Source organism: Maylandia zebra, linkage group LG5, assembly GCF_041146795.1.
Source record: "Maylandia zebra isolate NMK-2024a linkage group LG5, Mzebra_GT3a, whole genome shotgun sequence".
Classification (NCBI taxonomy): Eukaryota; Metazoa; Chordata; class Actinopteri; order Cichliformes; family Cichlidae; genus Maylandia; species Maylandia zebra.
In genome coordinates this window covers 21,301,636-21,319,359 of record NC_135171.1, presented here as the reverse complement: position 1 = coordinate 21,319,359, position 17,724 = coordinate 21,301,636, and the positions used below count along the sequence as shown (strand labels likewise).

Here is a 17,724-nt window from a genome sequence, read left to right as displayed (position 1 = left end):
ATGCACATAGGCCCAATCTCTCAGACACTGCCAAGATCTGCAGGGGCTTCCATCTATCTGAAGAAGGGCCCGTTGCCACCGGTCCCTTCCATCAAAGACAGCAACACTTTTCAACAAACACCAAAGGACATGGACACGGTAGACAAGAGTCAGACAAACACTCCGATTCCTTTCTCTCCAGCTCCCCCTCTGCCAGCTCCTGCAGAGAGGATCAGAAAGAGTGCAAGTTTCAAAAATGTAAGAGGAAAAGATTTAATTGAGCATCCATACTTGTACACAGTGGGTGGGCTGAACAAACTTTTGTGTTTTGTGCTGTTAGGCTGGCTCCCGAAAATCAACAGAGACAGGCGACTTAATCCTGGTTGCACTGAGAGAAGCGTTCAAAGAAAAACGGATGCTTCAGCAAAGCAACAGCGAAGATGGAGAACCTACTGTTACTATTCCTAATACTAACCAATGACGGACTCTTTTAAGAGATCTTGGAAGTCAGCTTGTACTGTAAATGTAGTTAAAGATGCGGCTTTTTGGCTTTGATTGTCAAACAAAGCAGTGGTCAGATTAAATTGCCATAAGGCAATGTGATAAAATGAAAAGCCACATTGTGCATTTAAAAAAATCTAAAATGCCATCATATCAGTACAGTATGCTAAGTCTTAGTTTAGAGTCATAGATGTCACTAAATTAGATAACGAAGGGCCAGATTTTCACTTCCCAACGTAAATCCCAGCTTCCTTAAATGTAGCCTACAGCAATATAAAGATAAGTGAAGAAACAGATGAATTTTTAACCACTCTTTTGCTTTAGTTTCTTTTCTGGAAATCTAGCTGAAAGTGTATGTTTTACTTGTCTTCTGTATAACATTTGTCATGACTGTAATGTTTATGTTTTTAAAAATTCAGATTTCTGTGGGGTGCAATGTTTTATGTATTTTTTAAGTGCTTTAATATACACCCATGGTGGAACCTAAAGAATACACAAAGTGGAGCATGCATTATAGACAAGATATGGAAGCTCTGTTGTCCTGTACTATAACAGCACTGCCTGCTCTCAGTTTGCTTACAATTCAGTAAAATCTGACTTTACTTATCCAGACATAAACAGTGTAAAGGCCAAGGTCAAAGTCGACAAACAGGTGAGTGTGGTAAGTAATTCAGTCAATCGCAAAGGTAAAACCCCCTCTGTTCTTTTCAGTGATCTTAACTTTTTGTTTTAGATGCTTTTCATGTGCTATTTGTGGACCAGTGTTTTAAAAAAGGAGATTTGGGAATAACCTCATGCAAACAGATATTTAAACCAATGTGAAGCGGTGTTTCTAATGACCCCCCGCCTCCCCCATGATACTATATTTCTAAATCTCAAAAGAAGAAAATGAAATGGGGTTAAGGCATTCTTAGAAGTCTTTTTTCGTGGAGAGGTGGGGATGAAAGTGGATGAGCGCTAACGCAGAGAGGTGGGTGTGCGCACGCTCCCGCAGACTGAGTCGCTTCATTCATTTGAGTGGCCGAGCTGCTCTAAGCGTACTGCGCTCACCAAGCTTGGAAAAAGAGGCTTTTAAAACGGGGATCATGAGAGGCTCCTACACTCTACGAAACGCGCAGGAGAGGCCAGGTAGGACGCTGAGTCCTGTCTTTTATTTTTCGTTATTTGCTCCTTTGTACGTGACGTTGCCGCGAGTCTTCGCTGGCACGGAGTACAGAGTGTGCTGTACGCGAGCAGCTGGGCTAACGGGCGGATGAAGTAAACAAGTGTGTGTCACGTAGGCTTGCTCCGGAGCTGTCAGCGCTTTCAGCCGTGCAAATGAGAGAGGCAGACTGCGGGGCAAGCCTAGGAAATGTGTAAAAGACGACTGCTTTCAGATGTGTTGCAGTAAATAATGGATTTTTGTTACTTTTTAAGCGCTTTGGCACCAGCTTCCTGCAGAGTCGCTGCAGCTGTTGCTTAGCTAGCTGCACGCAGCTGACAGCCATGGGAAGGAGAGCAGAGACTTGTAAACACTGTTATCACAGGGTCATAGTAGTTATGTGTCAAACATCACGCCCCAGACTCATCCCTATTACTGCCTGGGCTGTGATTCGGGAATATCTGATACATTTCTGGAGCTGGCCGTTGATCTGGCACTGCTCAAACTTGAAAAAGTTGATGGTTAGGAGATAATTATGAGCATACTGGTAAAAGGAGAACTTCTGGCTCTTCTTGCATTCACTATGACCTCCGGGTAGCTTTGTCCTCTCCCACGTGGCTTCATAAGTTTGTAATCCATTAACCAGTTATAAGAAAACGTCACTCTTGCTGTTACACCAGGGTCTCAGAGACGTGTGGATCTTTATTAGCAGTAACTCGATGATTTCCAAAAGCACCTCCTGTGAAGTCATTTTATTAACACGTGCTGTGTTAATAGCACGTGTTAAATCTCTTTAACAGGACTAAAAGAGATTTCAAAGTCTAAACAGACGCTCAGGTTTTGTCACTCACTGCTTACTACTCTGTTTACTTCTGCTTGCTGTTCTTGTTCCTCCATTACTCGTTTGCACTTGTGCATAACAGCGGCACTTGGCCTAGTTCTAATGCTATGTCCCATATAATACAACGTTTATATTTACTATAGGAACAGGCTCTTATGTAATTCTATTAGTCACGTATCCCGATGAGTCTGTTTAACGTTGCATAAGACACCATGCAGGCAGGTACACAGATTTCCTGCCGTTCTTTTTCGCAGCTGTGGTCACGGAGGTTTAAATGTGTGCAGGCTGAGCTGCTGTGGCAGGTGTACGAGGGATGAGCAGAGCTCAGGCTGCACTGGTGAGGAGACGTGCTTCACTGGCTGTCCTTATTATGCATAGACACAGAGTACACAGAGAGAGGTGGGGCTGGGCAGAAAAACAGGAAAATCATACTGGAGTCAGTCTATCTGTGTGCAGCTGATCTGTTTATACTGAGGGGGCTGTTTAGTGTGGCGATGGCAGCTGATGTGCATATTAAGCTGCCCTTGCTGTTTAACAATAATCACTGCTACTCAGAGTGGAGGGTTGGAAAGGCACTGAGTTGTCTTAGTCATGAGCACCAATATGTGGTTATAACTGCAGATTGGCTAGGAATATGTTCCAGCATGTGCAGCAGAGTCTTAACAGATTATATCATTATGTTTAGCCACAATAGCTGTAACTCCCGCAGGATATTTATCTCTGGGGCTCAGAGGCTGCCTCAGACGCTGCAATAAGACCGCCTTCTTTCACCAGCCTTCTCTCTGTAATAAAATACCATAAAAAAATCTTTATATTTGGACATTTTCATATCCTCCAGATTGTGGCTCTAAATCCCTCTAGTCCCTTCTTAAAGGCTTGGTCTCACTGTCCCTGCACTTCCCTCTCCCTCCTGCCCTCCCTCTCTCCGTCTGCTCTATATCTAGGTGAAAGTTCACCCGCTCACACAGACTTGCAGCGAAGGCTTGATGCAGGCTGAGGCTGTGTCATGTTTATGCACTGAGTGTGCAGCTCCACAGTGCTCTAATCTAGCTGCTGTTTTTGCATGTGAGAGAATTCAACCTCAAGGTCGTTGGAGGTGTTTTTGATGTGCCTTACTTGGTCTTTGTTAATCACCCCCGGATGAAACGTCTCCTCTGTTCTGCACACTATTTAATTAAGTATGAACCGACAAAATGATTCTGGGTCACACCATTCATACAGATTAGTTACAAAGATATTACTCTTTTAATCTGTGTTAATTGACAAAAGCAGCACATTGGCAGCATATTTGAAAAGCAGAAACAATAAAAAGGCTCTATTTTTAGCTTCTCTGCTGTGAAGATTTGCTGATTTTTGCTGGCTTAAAGGTGATTGAAAAGGAATTTCAATCACCTTGAACACAGGAAATTGTGAGCAACATTTCGTGTGATTTTTCAGTCCTTTATCGGAGTCAAAATGGAATCAAATGCTTAATAAAGCAGACAAGACCACAGACTTTTAATAGCTTGACAGCTTCAGGCATTATCACTCTGTAGACAAATCCTTTCAGATGAGTCCGAAAATCAAACTCTGTCTTTTTAGGATTATCTTGTTGCCAATTTCCTACAGTCTAAAATGAGCCAGAAGGGCAAACACTGAGTAAAAGTACCCGAACAGGAATTTGATAATGGTCATTGAGAATTTCCAGCTTACCTCTTAAACAGTGAAACCATTGGGACAGCATGGGATCAATTTCATCTACAATGTCATGTTCTCTAATGAATGCGTGTTTTTTACATGGTCAGCAGGAAGCGAGGTCCTGATGTGTAGAGGTAAAATAACCGGGCCTACAATGATATTCGGTTATGGAGTGAACATAATTTTTCTTCTGTATGATGCTTGATGCACAACACACATCCAGTGACATAAGGTAACTCCTCAGTGGTCGTCAACATTTCAAGGTGCTAAATATGAGTGTTTTGTATTTTTAAAATGTCTGTTACTCCCAATCAGCTTTTCCTTATTGTCATGGTGGTACTTGATAACCTTGAGCTACCCCTCCAGTGCATCTGCCTGCAGACCAACTCAGACTCCACCGTGTTGGATTGCAGATATCTATAACAGTCCTTGTTGTGCTGGTGCAGGAGGGGAAACTCTAACCAGAATCTGCAAGCTCACCACGAGCTACAGAGCAGAACAACGACTACCCAGCAAGTCCAAAGATGGTGGTGTTGGAGTCTATCTGAGGGAGGAAAGAAATCAGGGAATGCCTCAGCCGCAGGGATTGAAAATAGGCCAGGTCATCTTTATTCCATCACTCTTAATTTGGATCATATTCGGTTTGCAGGACGGTTTCATGTGTATTTAACAGATTTCAAAGCCATCTCAAACAAGCTGCTTCGAGCAAGAAGACAGAAAGAAAGTGTTCTCAAACCAAAGCAATCCACGTGAAATATGGGTTATAAAGGCTGCTGTTTGGCACTGGTTGTGTAAATTCGGGGTGAACTTTGGCCCACATTAGATTGGAATCTGTTACATATTCCTCTAAATGATGCTGCGGGTCAAAGCCTATATTTAGGGAAAGTAGGATCATAGTGGCCCAGAAACAGGACTGCCATCTGCTCTCGTCTGCAGCCCACATGAACAGAGTTTCAAATCCAGATACTTTTCACTTAGAGATCTTCTGAGATGTTTTTTGTGGAAGAAATTATGAAAGCAGAGGAGTAGACTTAGAACTTGTACATATACCAAATATTCATACATACATACAAAGAGTTTGTTAAGGATTATATTGAAAAGGTCAAATGTCTCGGGTCATTGCAGGTCATTAGATGCTGTATTTTAGCAGGATGAATTTAAAGACTAATTTATATAGTCGTTACTGGACATTATGTATTTGTTATTCATTTATAATTTACATTTATCAGATATGTCACTTGTGTTGTTTGTGCCATTCAACAGATTAAACTGACACAAACTTTCCAAGAACTCAGACTCTGAGTGATTGAAGAATAACTTTTACTGTCCCTAAAAGCCTCCCTAGGCTGTAGCATGCATGCTTGAGTGCTTTTATTTGCTTAGAAAGCCAAATGTTTGAGCATGTCTGTTGATTTCCTGAAGCCCTGAAGTGAAAGGCTGATGGGATTAGTGCTACTGACATGCTGACTGCTCTCAGACACTCCTGCCTGCTGACCTTTTGCCTAATGACCTCTGGTGACACTATAAACGTCTCCTTACAGATTTGTCCTCATTGTAGGGCCTGCTTTGGTGAAGCACAGCGCCCTCTGGTGTCAGAACCTTGGTATTATGTTTGGGCTTGTCAGCATTGAGGATAAACGATGATTACAGGATGTTATTGAACTGACATGACTCACTTATTACTTAAAAGTGCAATTTGAGTCTTCTGTTCATCTAAATTTGTCACTGAGTTTAATCTGGGGCTGCAGGATTGATCTTTTCCTGCCTCTGCAGGTTTGTGCTGCCGTCTGCATTTTCTCACAGGTTCCCATTTATTGTTTGAGACATAAAAACTGTCAAGCAAGCACATTGTGGCTTCTGACTTTGACTTTTACCCAACTTATTTTCAGTTTATTTATGATGCATGGTAGACTTTACTACAAGTGGGAGCAAATAACTGATTCACACCTACCTAACAGAAAATTAATCTGCTTTTTTTTGAGAAACAGAGAGAAATGTGACGATGTGTTGGTCCATGTCCATGTAAGTTATCCTCCTCAGACCCGAGCTCTTGGTTTAGATGCATTTTAGATGTGATGACTTCGATCTGATGAGAATATAAACTTATCCTATTTGAACAGGAATTTGTTACATTGTTACATAATTGCTGTAGCTTTTTAAAGTATTTGTGTTTTTAAGACAACACACTTATTTTTCAGTATAACACAATAATGTCTGTCTCTGTGTTAGCACTGAGCTGAAGTGGACATATGAGTATTGGACTGTTGCTGTATATGTTACCCCGGGCCATCTACTTAGTGCCTTTTGTGGTATTTCTTACTGTAGCTATGGTAATGTTACACAGCTCAGCTGCAAACCCTACCTCAGTGACTGTTTCACCACTTAATTGATGGCTTTAAATTGTCTGGCAAAACTGAGGTGCTTGTGTTCGACTCTGTTTGCGGTCGGTCAACGCATTGGCCAGAAACATCAAATCCTCAGCTAATCTTGGAATTATTTTCCTGTCTTCAAGCTCATTCTTGTCAAGCTCAGTCTTTACTGTCACTCAGTAAAAAACAGGCTCCTGCCTAAATACGCAAAGCTGCTAAGGCCTTATTCCAACCGTCGGCCTCTCTTGTTTAACTCTTTCACGCTCTTATTTTAAATCCAGAGGTGACTACACTTTGGAAGTTGTGGGGCTTAAACTTTGGAAAAGCCTTCCTCTTTATATCAGTTTGGCTGAATCAATGTTTTGTTTAAAACGACTGCTGAGAACTAGTTTTTCACAGGTTACCATTTCCTTAAATCCTTGGCCTGTTACGTTTGGCTAAGTAATCACTTATGCTTGAATCGTGTTTATGTACTACTATATGTTGGGGTGGTAAATACATGTTTTTTGACAGACTTTAAAGCTATTTGTAAATGTGTGTTTAAAAAGTAAAAATGAGGATAGTTATTGTTATTCTCCCCGCTTTTTATTTTATTTTTATCGTTTTTATTCAGAAACCCCTAGGCTTTTCTTATATCATTTTATATAACGGTAAAAATAAACTACTATAATTTGTCAAACACTAATACTATACTATACACTATATTCGTGTTTATTAACCAGTTTCATTTTTTGTTTAAAAAAATATTTACATCTATCAGACGGGAGTTTCTGCTGTATCTTACTTTGCTGGCAACTTTTGCCACATGAAGCATGTGTGATCAGTGAGGCCCGTGACTGGGTCGTGTAAAGCTGAGGCTTCCATGGTTTTCACGATGATGTTGAGCTGAGCTCCCAGTAGTCCGCATGCCCTTCTTTCCTGCCAATGCGCCTCTGCTATTGGCTGCTGGGCCTCTCGTTCCATTTCTGATTGGCTCAATTTCTTGCTGCATTCACTGCCCATGTGTGCTTCATGTGAACGCCTAAAACTTGTTTTTCACTTAGCGTCTTCGAATCGTACGTACGTAGTTCACGAGTCATTACGGTAACTTGTAAACAGTCGCGTTTTCGTGGATTTTTATTTTTATTTATTCATTTATTTATTTTACAGATGGTGGATGCTTGTGATATTTTCAACACAAGACGCTAAGAAAAATGCTTCACAAGACTTTAAAACACAAAATGGTCAATAAAAGCATTGAACTTTATATGACCCTGGAGTGAATTGAGTATTTGCTTGATTGAGTATTATTTGGGTAAACATTATAATGTCTTTGGAGTATTTTGTCTGTTATTAACACAATTGCATTTGAATTCTTCAAACTCAGTTGGGGCTCTTAATCAGACTTCCATACGCAAAATCATGGTGGGAGTTTTTATGTAAGCACCTGGGATAATACTGTCACGTGAAATATGTAAATACATTAATTCACGCTAACATGGGGGAAAAGACGACTGAAGTATCGTTACAACCTGTACCGGGACATTTTGTTTTCTTCCCTCCCTCGCTTTCCGTTGCGCTCAGTATCCAGTCCTTACGGTAATGGGGAAACTGCTGTTCCTCAGCTGATATATAACATCTACCCCCCTGCAGAATTTCAGTGCCAGGCTGAAGCCCACCGCCTCAGTTTGTTTTCAGGAGGGTAACGTAAATGACCCAACAACCAGGATGATAGACAATCAAGAGTTTATGGTGGAGGGTTACCCGCGGGAGCTCACCCAGAACCCGCTCAGGAAGATCTGGATGCCGTGCAAAAACGGCCACATCGCTCATAGACGCGGTAAGATGCAGCAGGTCGTCAAGTGCGCAAAGGATGTGTGTCGGAGATGCGATTTCACTCATCTGTGGATATGATCTCGTCTCTGGTCTCTCTCATTTTTGTTCTGTTTTGCACGTTTAATGGTCAGATTTGTGCTTGAACTTATCACATTACGCACGGCTGGTTGAGATGTTGCGTGCTCGGTAATGTTGCATCAGGCGCATCTTGTCTGGTCCATATTTCTCCTGACATCACATGCAGGGAGTGGGATTCTGAATCAGCTTAGCATCCGATTACACAGGTCTACTCCTTATGTTAGTTTATCTTGTAGGTGTAACACTGGGCAGCTGTCCTGTAATGTGACCCGGGTGCTTGGTTTTGTGTCTGATTTTCTCTCTCACTTTTCTTTTCTTTTTTTTTTTTTAATTTTTTTTTTTTTTGCTGAGTCATTGTCTGCCTTCCCCAGAGCTGTTTTTAGTTTTAGTTTAAAAAGCTATAGCTAGTCCAGTCCCGTTTTGGCATAACACACATCAGTGACCATGTAATAATATTATGCTGCATGAGTCTCCTTAGACATCAGTCTAAATTTCCTTATCTCAAATGTATTTGATGTGTGGGACTGTCTCAGTACTTAAAGATATTCCTATGGATGTTTCTTTTTTTGCATAAGCAGGTTTGTTTTTGTTTTTTTTTTACTATACAAACAAATAACAGCAAAAAAGTAATTAGTAACAGAAGAAAAACGGAAATTGCTAGTTTAAGTCTTTAATTTAAACACTTGTTTGGGGCTGTAACAAGCAGACCTTTGTGGTGGTCCAGCTGAATTTCAGCCAAGTCTGAGTTGTTGCGACTGCAGAGCACAAACCTGGCATTTTCCCACCTAATTAATCAGCATGTGCTGCTGGTTAGCTATTAAGGAAACATGTAGGCTTATGTTCTGCTGTCTGAATTTATGTGCTCCTCACAGCCTTGTTTTTAGCTGCACTTTTAATTGTCATTTTTTCTTGATCTCGGCCTGTCTCAGACATATCGGAGCTGGCCCCCAGCTCTCATAGAGCCCGGCGAATATAAAATGCACATGAAGGATTTTAGTCTGAAGCACGTGGCTTGCATTTTTAAGCAGTCTCATTGTTTTACCTCATCTTTATTCTGTAGCAGTGCATATAACTGTTACAAAAAGGGTTTTTTTTCTCCAAAAAAGCCCTCTAGACTAATTGGTGTGAATTATTGTTGATCACCAAATTAAATACGTGAAAAGCTTTCAAATTGAGGTTCTTTTGTCTCTCCGTCTCTGTCAGTGTGCATGACAAACTGCCCGACCCTCATTGTGACAGTTGGACTTCCAGCCCGAGGGAAAACCTACATTTCAAAGAAGCTCACACGCTACTTAAACTGGATAGGCGTGCCAACGAAAGGTAGGAGCCACTTCCTTAAAATCATGCATAAAGTGACAACCAACATTGCTCTGTGTAAACATGACAGCCGTCTCTCAACAGAGTTCAATGTTGGCCAGTACCGGAGGGAGTGCCTGAAAATCTACAAATCCTTTGAGTTTTTCCGTCCAGACAATGAAGAAGGCCTAAAAATCAGACGGTGAGTCTGCACATGGTTTTCTGGATGTCATGCAAAGTTTCATTCCAACCATTCCACCAGACTTCACCCATGTGTTGAAGAGAGGAGAGCTCAGCTGTGAAATTACCTGCTGGGTTGATCGGTCAGATTGAAAACCTGGTAGCTTTCAGCTATTGTTGGCACATGGATTAACCGCTACAGCTTGGTTTCATGTATAAAATAATACATTTTTCTTTCACGATGTAAAAAAGAATGCAACAAAGACCTAGAATAATCCCAGTACAAATCTGAAATGTAAAAATCTCTCGTGTCTTTCCACAGTCAGTGCGCTTTGTCAGCTCTTAATGATGTACGGCAGTACCTGAGCGTCGAAGGAGGACAGGTTGCGGTGAGTCCTTGATTCTGTCCCTGACGTCTGCTGTAATCCTAGAACACAGAAGCATATAGAACGGCTGCATAACGCTTGTTTTTCCATGTTGTTTCAGGTCTTTGATGCCACTAATACAACAAGAGACAGAAGAAGGACCATCATCATGTTTGCTGAGCAGAATGGATACAGGGTATGTTTAAAGCAAGATGGTACTCTCTTTTTCTTTTTTTTTAAATTTGGATTGGCGACCTCAAAGTTAGCTGTATTTTCTTGTCATTTCAGGTATTTTTCGTGGAGTCTGTGTGTGAAGACCCAGAGGTCATTGCCCAAAATATAGTGGTAAGCTTTGTCTCCTTTCATTGAATCCAGTAGAATCAAAACAGGACTTTTAAAATTTCTGATATACTTCCCCAAACATTGGCTGCTGAGTCCAAAATAAAAATCAAGAGAAAATTTAGCTTTAAAGTTCATCAGAACTGAGTTGCAGACATAGACTTTATATGAAAGATGGATGTAGCTGCTGTAGCATCACCAGTTGGTTAGTGAAGTCCAGTTTTGAAGCTTCGTGTTGAGCTTTTTAGAGTGCTGCTGTCTTGGTGTTTTTGAAAACACACATCATGATCGAGGTGTGGATGGGACTCAGAAAACAAGGATGCTCGCCTGAATGGTTGTTTAGTTGTTGCGAATGAGTCTTGAACCAAGCTTAGACTTTAAACTAATTACGAAGGACTTCACTGAGGTTGCAGACCAAGACAGAGAGAGTCAGCATGAGGCAGCAAACTTCCCCTTCCTTGTTTCGTCTGCTCAAATCCTCTCCTTGTGTTTCCTCTTTGTAGCAAGTTAAGCTGGGAAACCCAGACTACATTGACTGCAACTCAGATGAGGCCATCAAGGACTTCATGAAGAGAATAAAGTGTTATGAGTCATCCTACCAGCCTCTGGATGAGGTTCTCGACAGGTGACGACATACAAAACATGAAAGCGCTGGATTTTCAGCTGGATTTCTTGCAACATGAGTTAAACATTAGGTTTGATGTATGTAGATGTTGAACAGTAGGCTCTGACACAGGGATGCAGTTCTCCTTTCAGTCATGAAAACAAATGGAGCTAGAGTTATTTAATTTTTTTGCATTTTGCACATTTTACCTCCATCTTGTATCTGGGCTTGTTTTGCTTCTTTTCACAATGGAGCGGGTTTCTGTCTTTATCAGCTGCACATCTGCTAGTTAGGTCATGGCTGCAGTTACATGAGAGGGTCAAATTTTAGGATAGCCCTACCCTCTCACAGTGTGACCCATCAGTAGAGTGGATGAAATCAGTTCAAGCTCACAGGTGATTAACAGAGCGTCTCGTTTCAGGGATCTGTCCTACATAAAGATAATGGACGTGGGCCGTCGTTACCTGGTGAACCGTGTCGTTGACCACGTCCAAAGCCGAATTGTCTACTACTTGATGAACATCCACATCACACCGCGCTCCATCTACCTCTGTCGCCACGGTGAGAGCGACCTCAACATCAAAGGACGCATCGGAGGAGACTCGGGCTTGTCTGACAGAGGAAAAGAGGTCAGTGTCTGTGCATGTAGAGAAAATATGGCAGCACATATGTTTCAAATCACCGAGTTGATCTAATGCATCCTTCTGTGGTGCTCTCTTGCTGTCCAGTTTGCCAAACGTCTGAGGAATTTCCTCCAGGAGCAAAACATCAAAAATCTTAAAGTGTGGACGAGCCAGATGAAGAGGACAATCCAGACCGCGGAGATCCTTGGAGTGTCGTACGAACAGTGGAAATCTCTCAATGAAATCGACGCTGTATGTCCACTTCAAGTTTTCCTTACTTCTGTGCAAAAGCCTCTGTGGAAACATTTGCGTAAATGCTGAACATGTTTCCTCCTCTCTTTCCACAGGGCGTGTGTGAGGAGATGATGTACGAGGAAATCCAAGAGCGTTACCCTCTGGAGTTTGCCCTGAGAGACCAAGACAAATACCGGTACCGCTATCCGAAAGGAGAGGTGAGCATAAAACTTATTTTTTAAGGATTTTTTTAGTTGTTTTTTGGTTGTTTGAGTTTTAAAAACAGTTGAGAGTGTGACTGATCTGCGAACCTCATTCAGTCATATGAAGACCTGGTTCAGCGGCTGGAGCCTGTGATCATGGAGTTGGAGAGACAGGAGAACGTTTTGGTGATTTGTCACCAGGCAGTCTTGCGCTGTGTTCTTGCATATTTCCTGGACAAGACTGCAGGTAAGAAGGACTCAAAGTAGGTCGTTTGAAGTTTTTTTTTACTTTACCATCAGAGTATGCTTTTTAAAGTCTGAACCTGAAACTTACTATAACTTTCTGTCACCACAGATGAGTTGCCTTATCTTAAGTGCCCTTTGCACACAGTACTGAAGTTGACACCAGTGGCTTACGGTAAGTTCTGTAAATTAAAAAGCTTCTAACACATTCACAGTTATGCATGAGTCCTTAAATTCTATTCTTGTTGTATCAGTGGAAACAAAATTTCAGCTTGTATTAACTTGTATCAAAAGCAGTTAGATGTAAACTTTAAGATAAATATTGTGAAAATGTTTATCAAAATAAAACACCTAAGATATTAAAAATGGCTTGCCAGTGGGCGTGAACATAATATTATATTTATTTAGTATATTTAAAAAGGAACATTTCTGTATTATAAGTAACTACTGTTTGCTCTTACGCAGGATGTGAAGTGGAGTCTTTCTGTTTAAGCGTGGATGCTGTAAACACACAAAGAGACAGACCAGAGGTAGGTGTCACCAGCAGCACTCAGACCTTTGACCTCACTGCATTTTTACCCTGTGACCCACAACTCAGTCAGGAGGCTCCCTCACACTGTATACATAGGAACCACGACAACAAATAATATTCAATGAAACAAATGATACTCAGGCAACATTATTACAAATGTTTAGATTCTCTAAGCTGCGGACTCAGTGGTGTTTCACACTCTTTAGAGAAAAGAATTCATATAAAAATAGAATTTAAAGTTTGGGTTAGTCTGTGTGCAGATTCAGTATAAGGTTTTAGGGTTTAGAATAAATTTGTGTCTGTATGTATTGCTGATGCTCATTTCACAGTACAAACAGGGGTCTGAGGGATCTGAATGGAGAATCCAGAGAATTGATCTGTCAGTTGGCTGTAATTTTGTATCTGCTGATATCTAATCTCAGAGCACAGGTTACCGTGGCGATATCCTGCTGAGAACAAGCCTATTCATTTATGTCCTCTGTAAAGGATGTTTGTTTTTGGTCTATATCTTTTGATTTATTTGAGCTATGCTAATAAATCCTGACTAGGGATGGGTATTGATAAGATTTTCACGATTCCGATTCCATTTTCGATTCTGTTTAACGATTCGATTCTTTATCGATTCTTTTTAAAAAAGGAGAACACTAAGGTCGATTAGCTTAGAACTTTGTTTTACATCTTCTCTTTGAACAAGATAGAAATTTAGAAGTAACATGGCCTTACAAACCCAACAGTGAGATCTTAAGAGATCCACAGCCTACGGCTCTTCAATGGGGTGTCACAGGGTCCCCAGGAAAAAAATTGTAAATGTAAAATAATAAAATAAATATTCTTCTGTAGCAATTACACAAGAATATAATATAATATAATAAGAATATAATATAAGAATGTTCCTGCCTACAATTAAACACATTCACTTACCAAAAATCGGGGGCATCTGCTGTGGCAAATGGGTTCAAGCCTTTTACCACAAACTTAGACACTGCTCTGTGACGTTCGTCTATCCTGGCCTGAAAGGAGACGCTACCGGTAGACTGCAGCGAGAACTGCCAGCGAGCGCCAGCCAGACTCGGTCTGTCTCTCTCATCATGGTCACCTAAATGCACAGTAATGGCAGGTTTTGTAATAAGGCAGATCGCACTAACATAATATGCACTGTTAGTTGATTATTTACCTGCCGCATTAACGGGAGAGGACGTACAAACGTTACCGCTGCTGCTGGGTTGAGATTCACGAGTGTGGAGCGCAATTTAAAAACACGACATTCACTTAAGGTTATCGTGTGTTTTGTGAGCAAATGCTTTTGCATATTCGTAGTGTTTCCTCCCTTAAATGAAGTATCTACTTTGCAAGTATTGCAAGTTGCCCTGTTGTCATCCGTTCTCGTAAAGTTATAACCAAACTTTTGAGCGTTTGAGCCGCTTGGGTGCTGTGTTTCCTGCCAGGTAAATGACGCTCCGCAACGTGGTGACGTCATTCGGGGCGACTGGAATCGATAAGGGAACCGTTTTCAAAAATGGCAAACAATTCCAAGGAATTGAAACAGTGGGAACCGGTTCTCAACAAGAACCGGTTTTCGATACCCATCCCTAATCCTGACGTACTAAACAGAGGACATCCTGGGCTTTCCATTGATATCTCTGCTTTTAGCTCCAAAACTTCAGTGGGAAGAGGAATTTTTCCTCGGTTCTCAGGAGGATGTATTCCGATAAGAAGTGAACCACCTTCGTAGTAGAGAAAACAAGGGTTAACCAGTCCTGTTTCATATTACAGACCTTTGGTCTCTCAAGAGGCACAACACCTATTCCAACATTTACTGTAGCTCTCACTCCTGAGCAGGCCTAGCAGTCAGTACTAATCCGTCTGTTTCTTCTTCGCACAGCGATTGTAAACTTTCAGTCACACGTTCACTGTCCATCCTCCAGTGATCCCTGACAGCAATCAAAACAACTGTGAAGTCGCTTATTATTGACATTTCTACCTCTTTTCTCATCAGCTATGACTTTGATTTTTTCCTCAGGTTTGCCATCTGAGTAAGAGCTGCATGCTCAGATGGCTGTTTTAGGATAACTAAATGTGTGCGCTCATGAACATGTACCAATAGCTTTGTGTTAGATTGTGGTTGTGTGAGACGTTGTGCTTGGAGTTAGGCAGGTGGTTGATATTGTCAGAGTGAGTAAAGGGTATATGTATGCTAGTCAAAAAAAGAAAAAAAAAAAAGAACAGAAATTGCACGTTTTATGCTGTGAAGTACATTTTAAACTTTGTTTTAAATCTACTTTCTCAGCACATGATGTTTTCAGTTCTGGTTGATGTGTAATTTTACTGAACACAAGTGAACTCGTACACCTCAGCATTGATTCTGTTTACTGCAGTGGTCTCACTGACTGAAGTCGACCCATCCTGTGTTATTGTCTTAAGTTTAAATATGTAGCATATGTGTGAACACAATGAGGAAAAATAACAGGGGCACTCCTTCAGTGTTTTTAAGTTGTTTTAATGGCATTTCAAAAAAATTAATTTATTTCTGATTGTGGCTGATTTGTATTTACATTCATTATTTATAGACGTGTATTTTATGCATAATGTAGCTTGTTTTCTTAACTATGTGATGGAGACTGTTGCTTTAAATCTCAACATTGTTGCTGTTTCTAAAATGATTCAGTTTCACTATTGCGATCTAGGCTTTGTGTCTGTGCTACCAAAGTGAGTCAAACCTCCAATAGAACCAATAAGTTGTTTTACAAAAAATCAGCATTAATGTTAACTTGCTGCTGGATACAAAAAGACTGATTTAATTGAATGTAACATCATTTCTTCTCAACTGTGTTGAGTCTTGCACATTGTACACATAAAAATCTAGATAAAAATAAATATGTTTGTTTCTCACACTACTCTTTTGGTCAAAGTGTTTATTTTGTCAAAGCTAAATTACACAAAGTGATTACACTTAACGCAGAAAACTGACTTCAAGTCATACATGTCAGTGGGGTGTGGGTAGATGTCTGATCAGCGGCTGATATTAGCCGTTTGGCGATGTGTTAACACTGATGTTTATAACAGCTGAAAAATTTAAATTGAGTGTTGCTGTGGTATAATTTATGCATGGTTTCTCCACCAGAGGGCACTCTGCAGCTTCCCAGTTAGCAACACACATTTGGAAGTCCACAAATAACAACCAGCGGATCTGAGTAGCCGGGCTGAATAAATAACTACACATTACAAAAGTATCTGTCAGTGTACATGAATATTAGGTTTTTAAATAACCAAATATCAGTATTAACAAATCTGACATCAGTCGTGCTCGAGTGTGAAACGGAATAAGTTATCAATAATTAAGCTGTGTATCAATACTTGAAAATTAAATGCTAGCTTCTGTAATGCCCTTTTAACACACATTAAAAATCTGTTTGACTTTCGTACCGCTAAAGGCCTCTGGAATATGTTTTAATTATTTGAAATCAACAGTTTAAACAGATTTTTTTTTTTTCTTTTTCTTTAATGTCATCATTAAGAATCACTGTAGCTGCACTCACAAGGTCTGCTAGTACCACCTCATGAGACAATGGCTCATTCTTATACTGAATATGGAAATCAGGTAATTAATGAACAGGTGAATTAATGTAAAACTAAATGTAACTCAGTTTTTTCCTCTCGTCCCTCTTCCAGAATGTGAATGTGCAGCGCAGCACTGAAGACGCTCTGCAGACAGTCCCTGCTCACTTCTAACCTCCTCCACTTCCTGTTCCAGCCGAGACCTCATCTGACTGTTTTTTTTAGGATTTCTGAACAGCCTTCACGGTGCTGCTCAGCTGCTGAATGAGGCAGCTTTTTGCCTGTCTCAGAGACATCTTTTTACACTCTCACTGTAAAGCACTTTCTTTAAATGTCCTCCATTTTATACATTTATTTTAATCGCAAAGAGCTTGACTCTCTTTGGGGGGCAACAAAAGGCAGATGTGATTTTTGTTTTATATGTGGACCTTGTTAAAGGTGCAAAAATATTAACTTTAATCATTGTCTCCATGATTATATTAATATTTACTGTATAGTGGGCATTGTATACTGCCATATGGGCCTGTTGTTCGTTTCTGAAGGTGTTTTTATATGAAGAAAGAGAAGGAAAAAAAAACACCAGAAAAAGATCGAGGACACTAATCACAAATTGCTTCTTAAGTGTTTTCCTTTTCTTGGCTGTTAACGTTTCTTTCATTTTTTTTTTTAACTAAATGGAAAAACGTGCCGTGACCGCGCTGTGTTATAAATGAAATCATTCCAGAGATTTAACAGCGAGCAACCCCCCCCTCCTGAAAAAACATTATGGGGGGGTTGAGATATTAAATGCATGCAGCGTGTTTTCTCAAAAACGTAAGCTGATATGCTAAAAATACGAAATGAAGCGCTTCCATTGTTGTAATCTTATATACAAATAGCTTTGTATATAAGACTAAACGTTCAAAGGCTGTTACATAAAGCATTTTAAATCACTCCAACCTTCACAAATGAAAAAGATTATAACATAAAACTGTGAAAACTGTAGGTGCATGTTTGTTAAATTTGTGTGTAAAAACATGTGTATTATACTTTTTGTGGGGTAATGGCTTATATTACTATACTGGGGGGAAAAATAACCCAAAATGCCTTTTGTTTCCAGCTGTTAGACCTCAATAAATTTGAATGTTTCTTGTAAAGAAAACTGGAGTT

The 17,724-nt window shown here is 40.4% G+C and overlaps 2 protein-coding genes across 4 annotated transcripts in view; both read left to right on the top strand.

Moving 5' to 3' along the window:
* LOC143418617 (6-phosphofructo-2-kinase/fructose-2,6-bisphosphatase 4-like) overlaps nt 1–912 on the top strand; it is a 55,407-nt gene extending 54,495 nt beyond the window's left edge. Inside the window, exons 28-29 of the mRNA XM_076883995.1 lie at nt 11–237; nt 320–912. Coding sequence (XP_076740110.1) covers nt 11–237; nt 320–460 — 368 coding nt within the window. The 3' untranslated portion in view covers nt 461–912. The remainder of the gene's footprint in view (nt 1–10; nt 238–319) is intronic.
* A 538-nt stretch (nt 913–1,450) lies between these two features.
* On the top strand, nt 1,451–17,716 carry pfkfb4b (6-phosphofructo-2-kinase/fructose-2,6-biphosphatase 4b). Of its 3 annotated transcripts, none has more exons than XM_004544864.5 (14): nt 1,451–1,608; nt 9,605–9,721; nt 9,803–9,899; nt 10,200–10,266; nt 10,364–10,438; nt 10,531–10,587; nt 11,085–11,206; nt 11,607–11,814; nt 11,914–12,060; nt 12,156–12,260; nt 12,363–12,492; nt 12,601–12,663; nt 12,954–13,018; nt 14,903–15,945. In XM_004544864.5, the coding sequence occupies exons 1-14, from the start codon at nt 1,566–1,568 to the stop codon at nt 14,909–14,911; spliced, it is 1,305 nt and encodes a 434-aa protein (XP_004544921.2). In that variant the 5' UTR covers nt 1,451–1,565; the 3' UTR covers nt 14,912–15,945. The 3 variants fall into 3 exon arrangements, with proteins under 3 accessions (XP_004544921.2, XP_004544919.2, XP_004544922.1); XM_004544862.6 differs by lacking the exon at nt 14,903–15,945 and adding an exon at nt 16,690–17,716 and having other exon boundaries at nt 1,452–1,608; XM_004544865.6 differs by lacking the exons at nt 1,451–1,608; nt 14,903–15,945 and adding exons at nt 6,801–8,327; nt 16,690–17,716.
* Nucleotides 17,717–17,724: the final 8 nt, after the last annotated feature.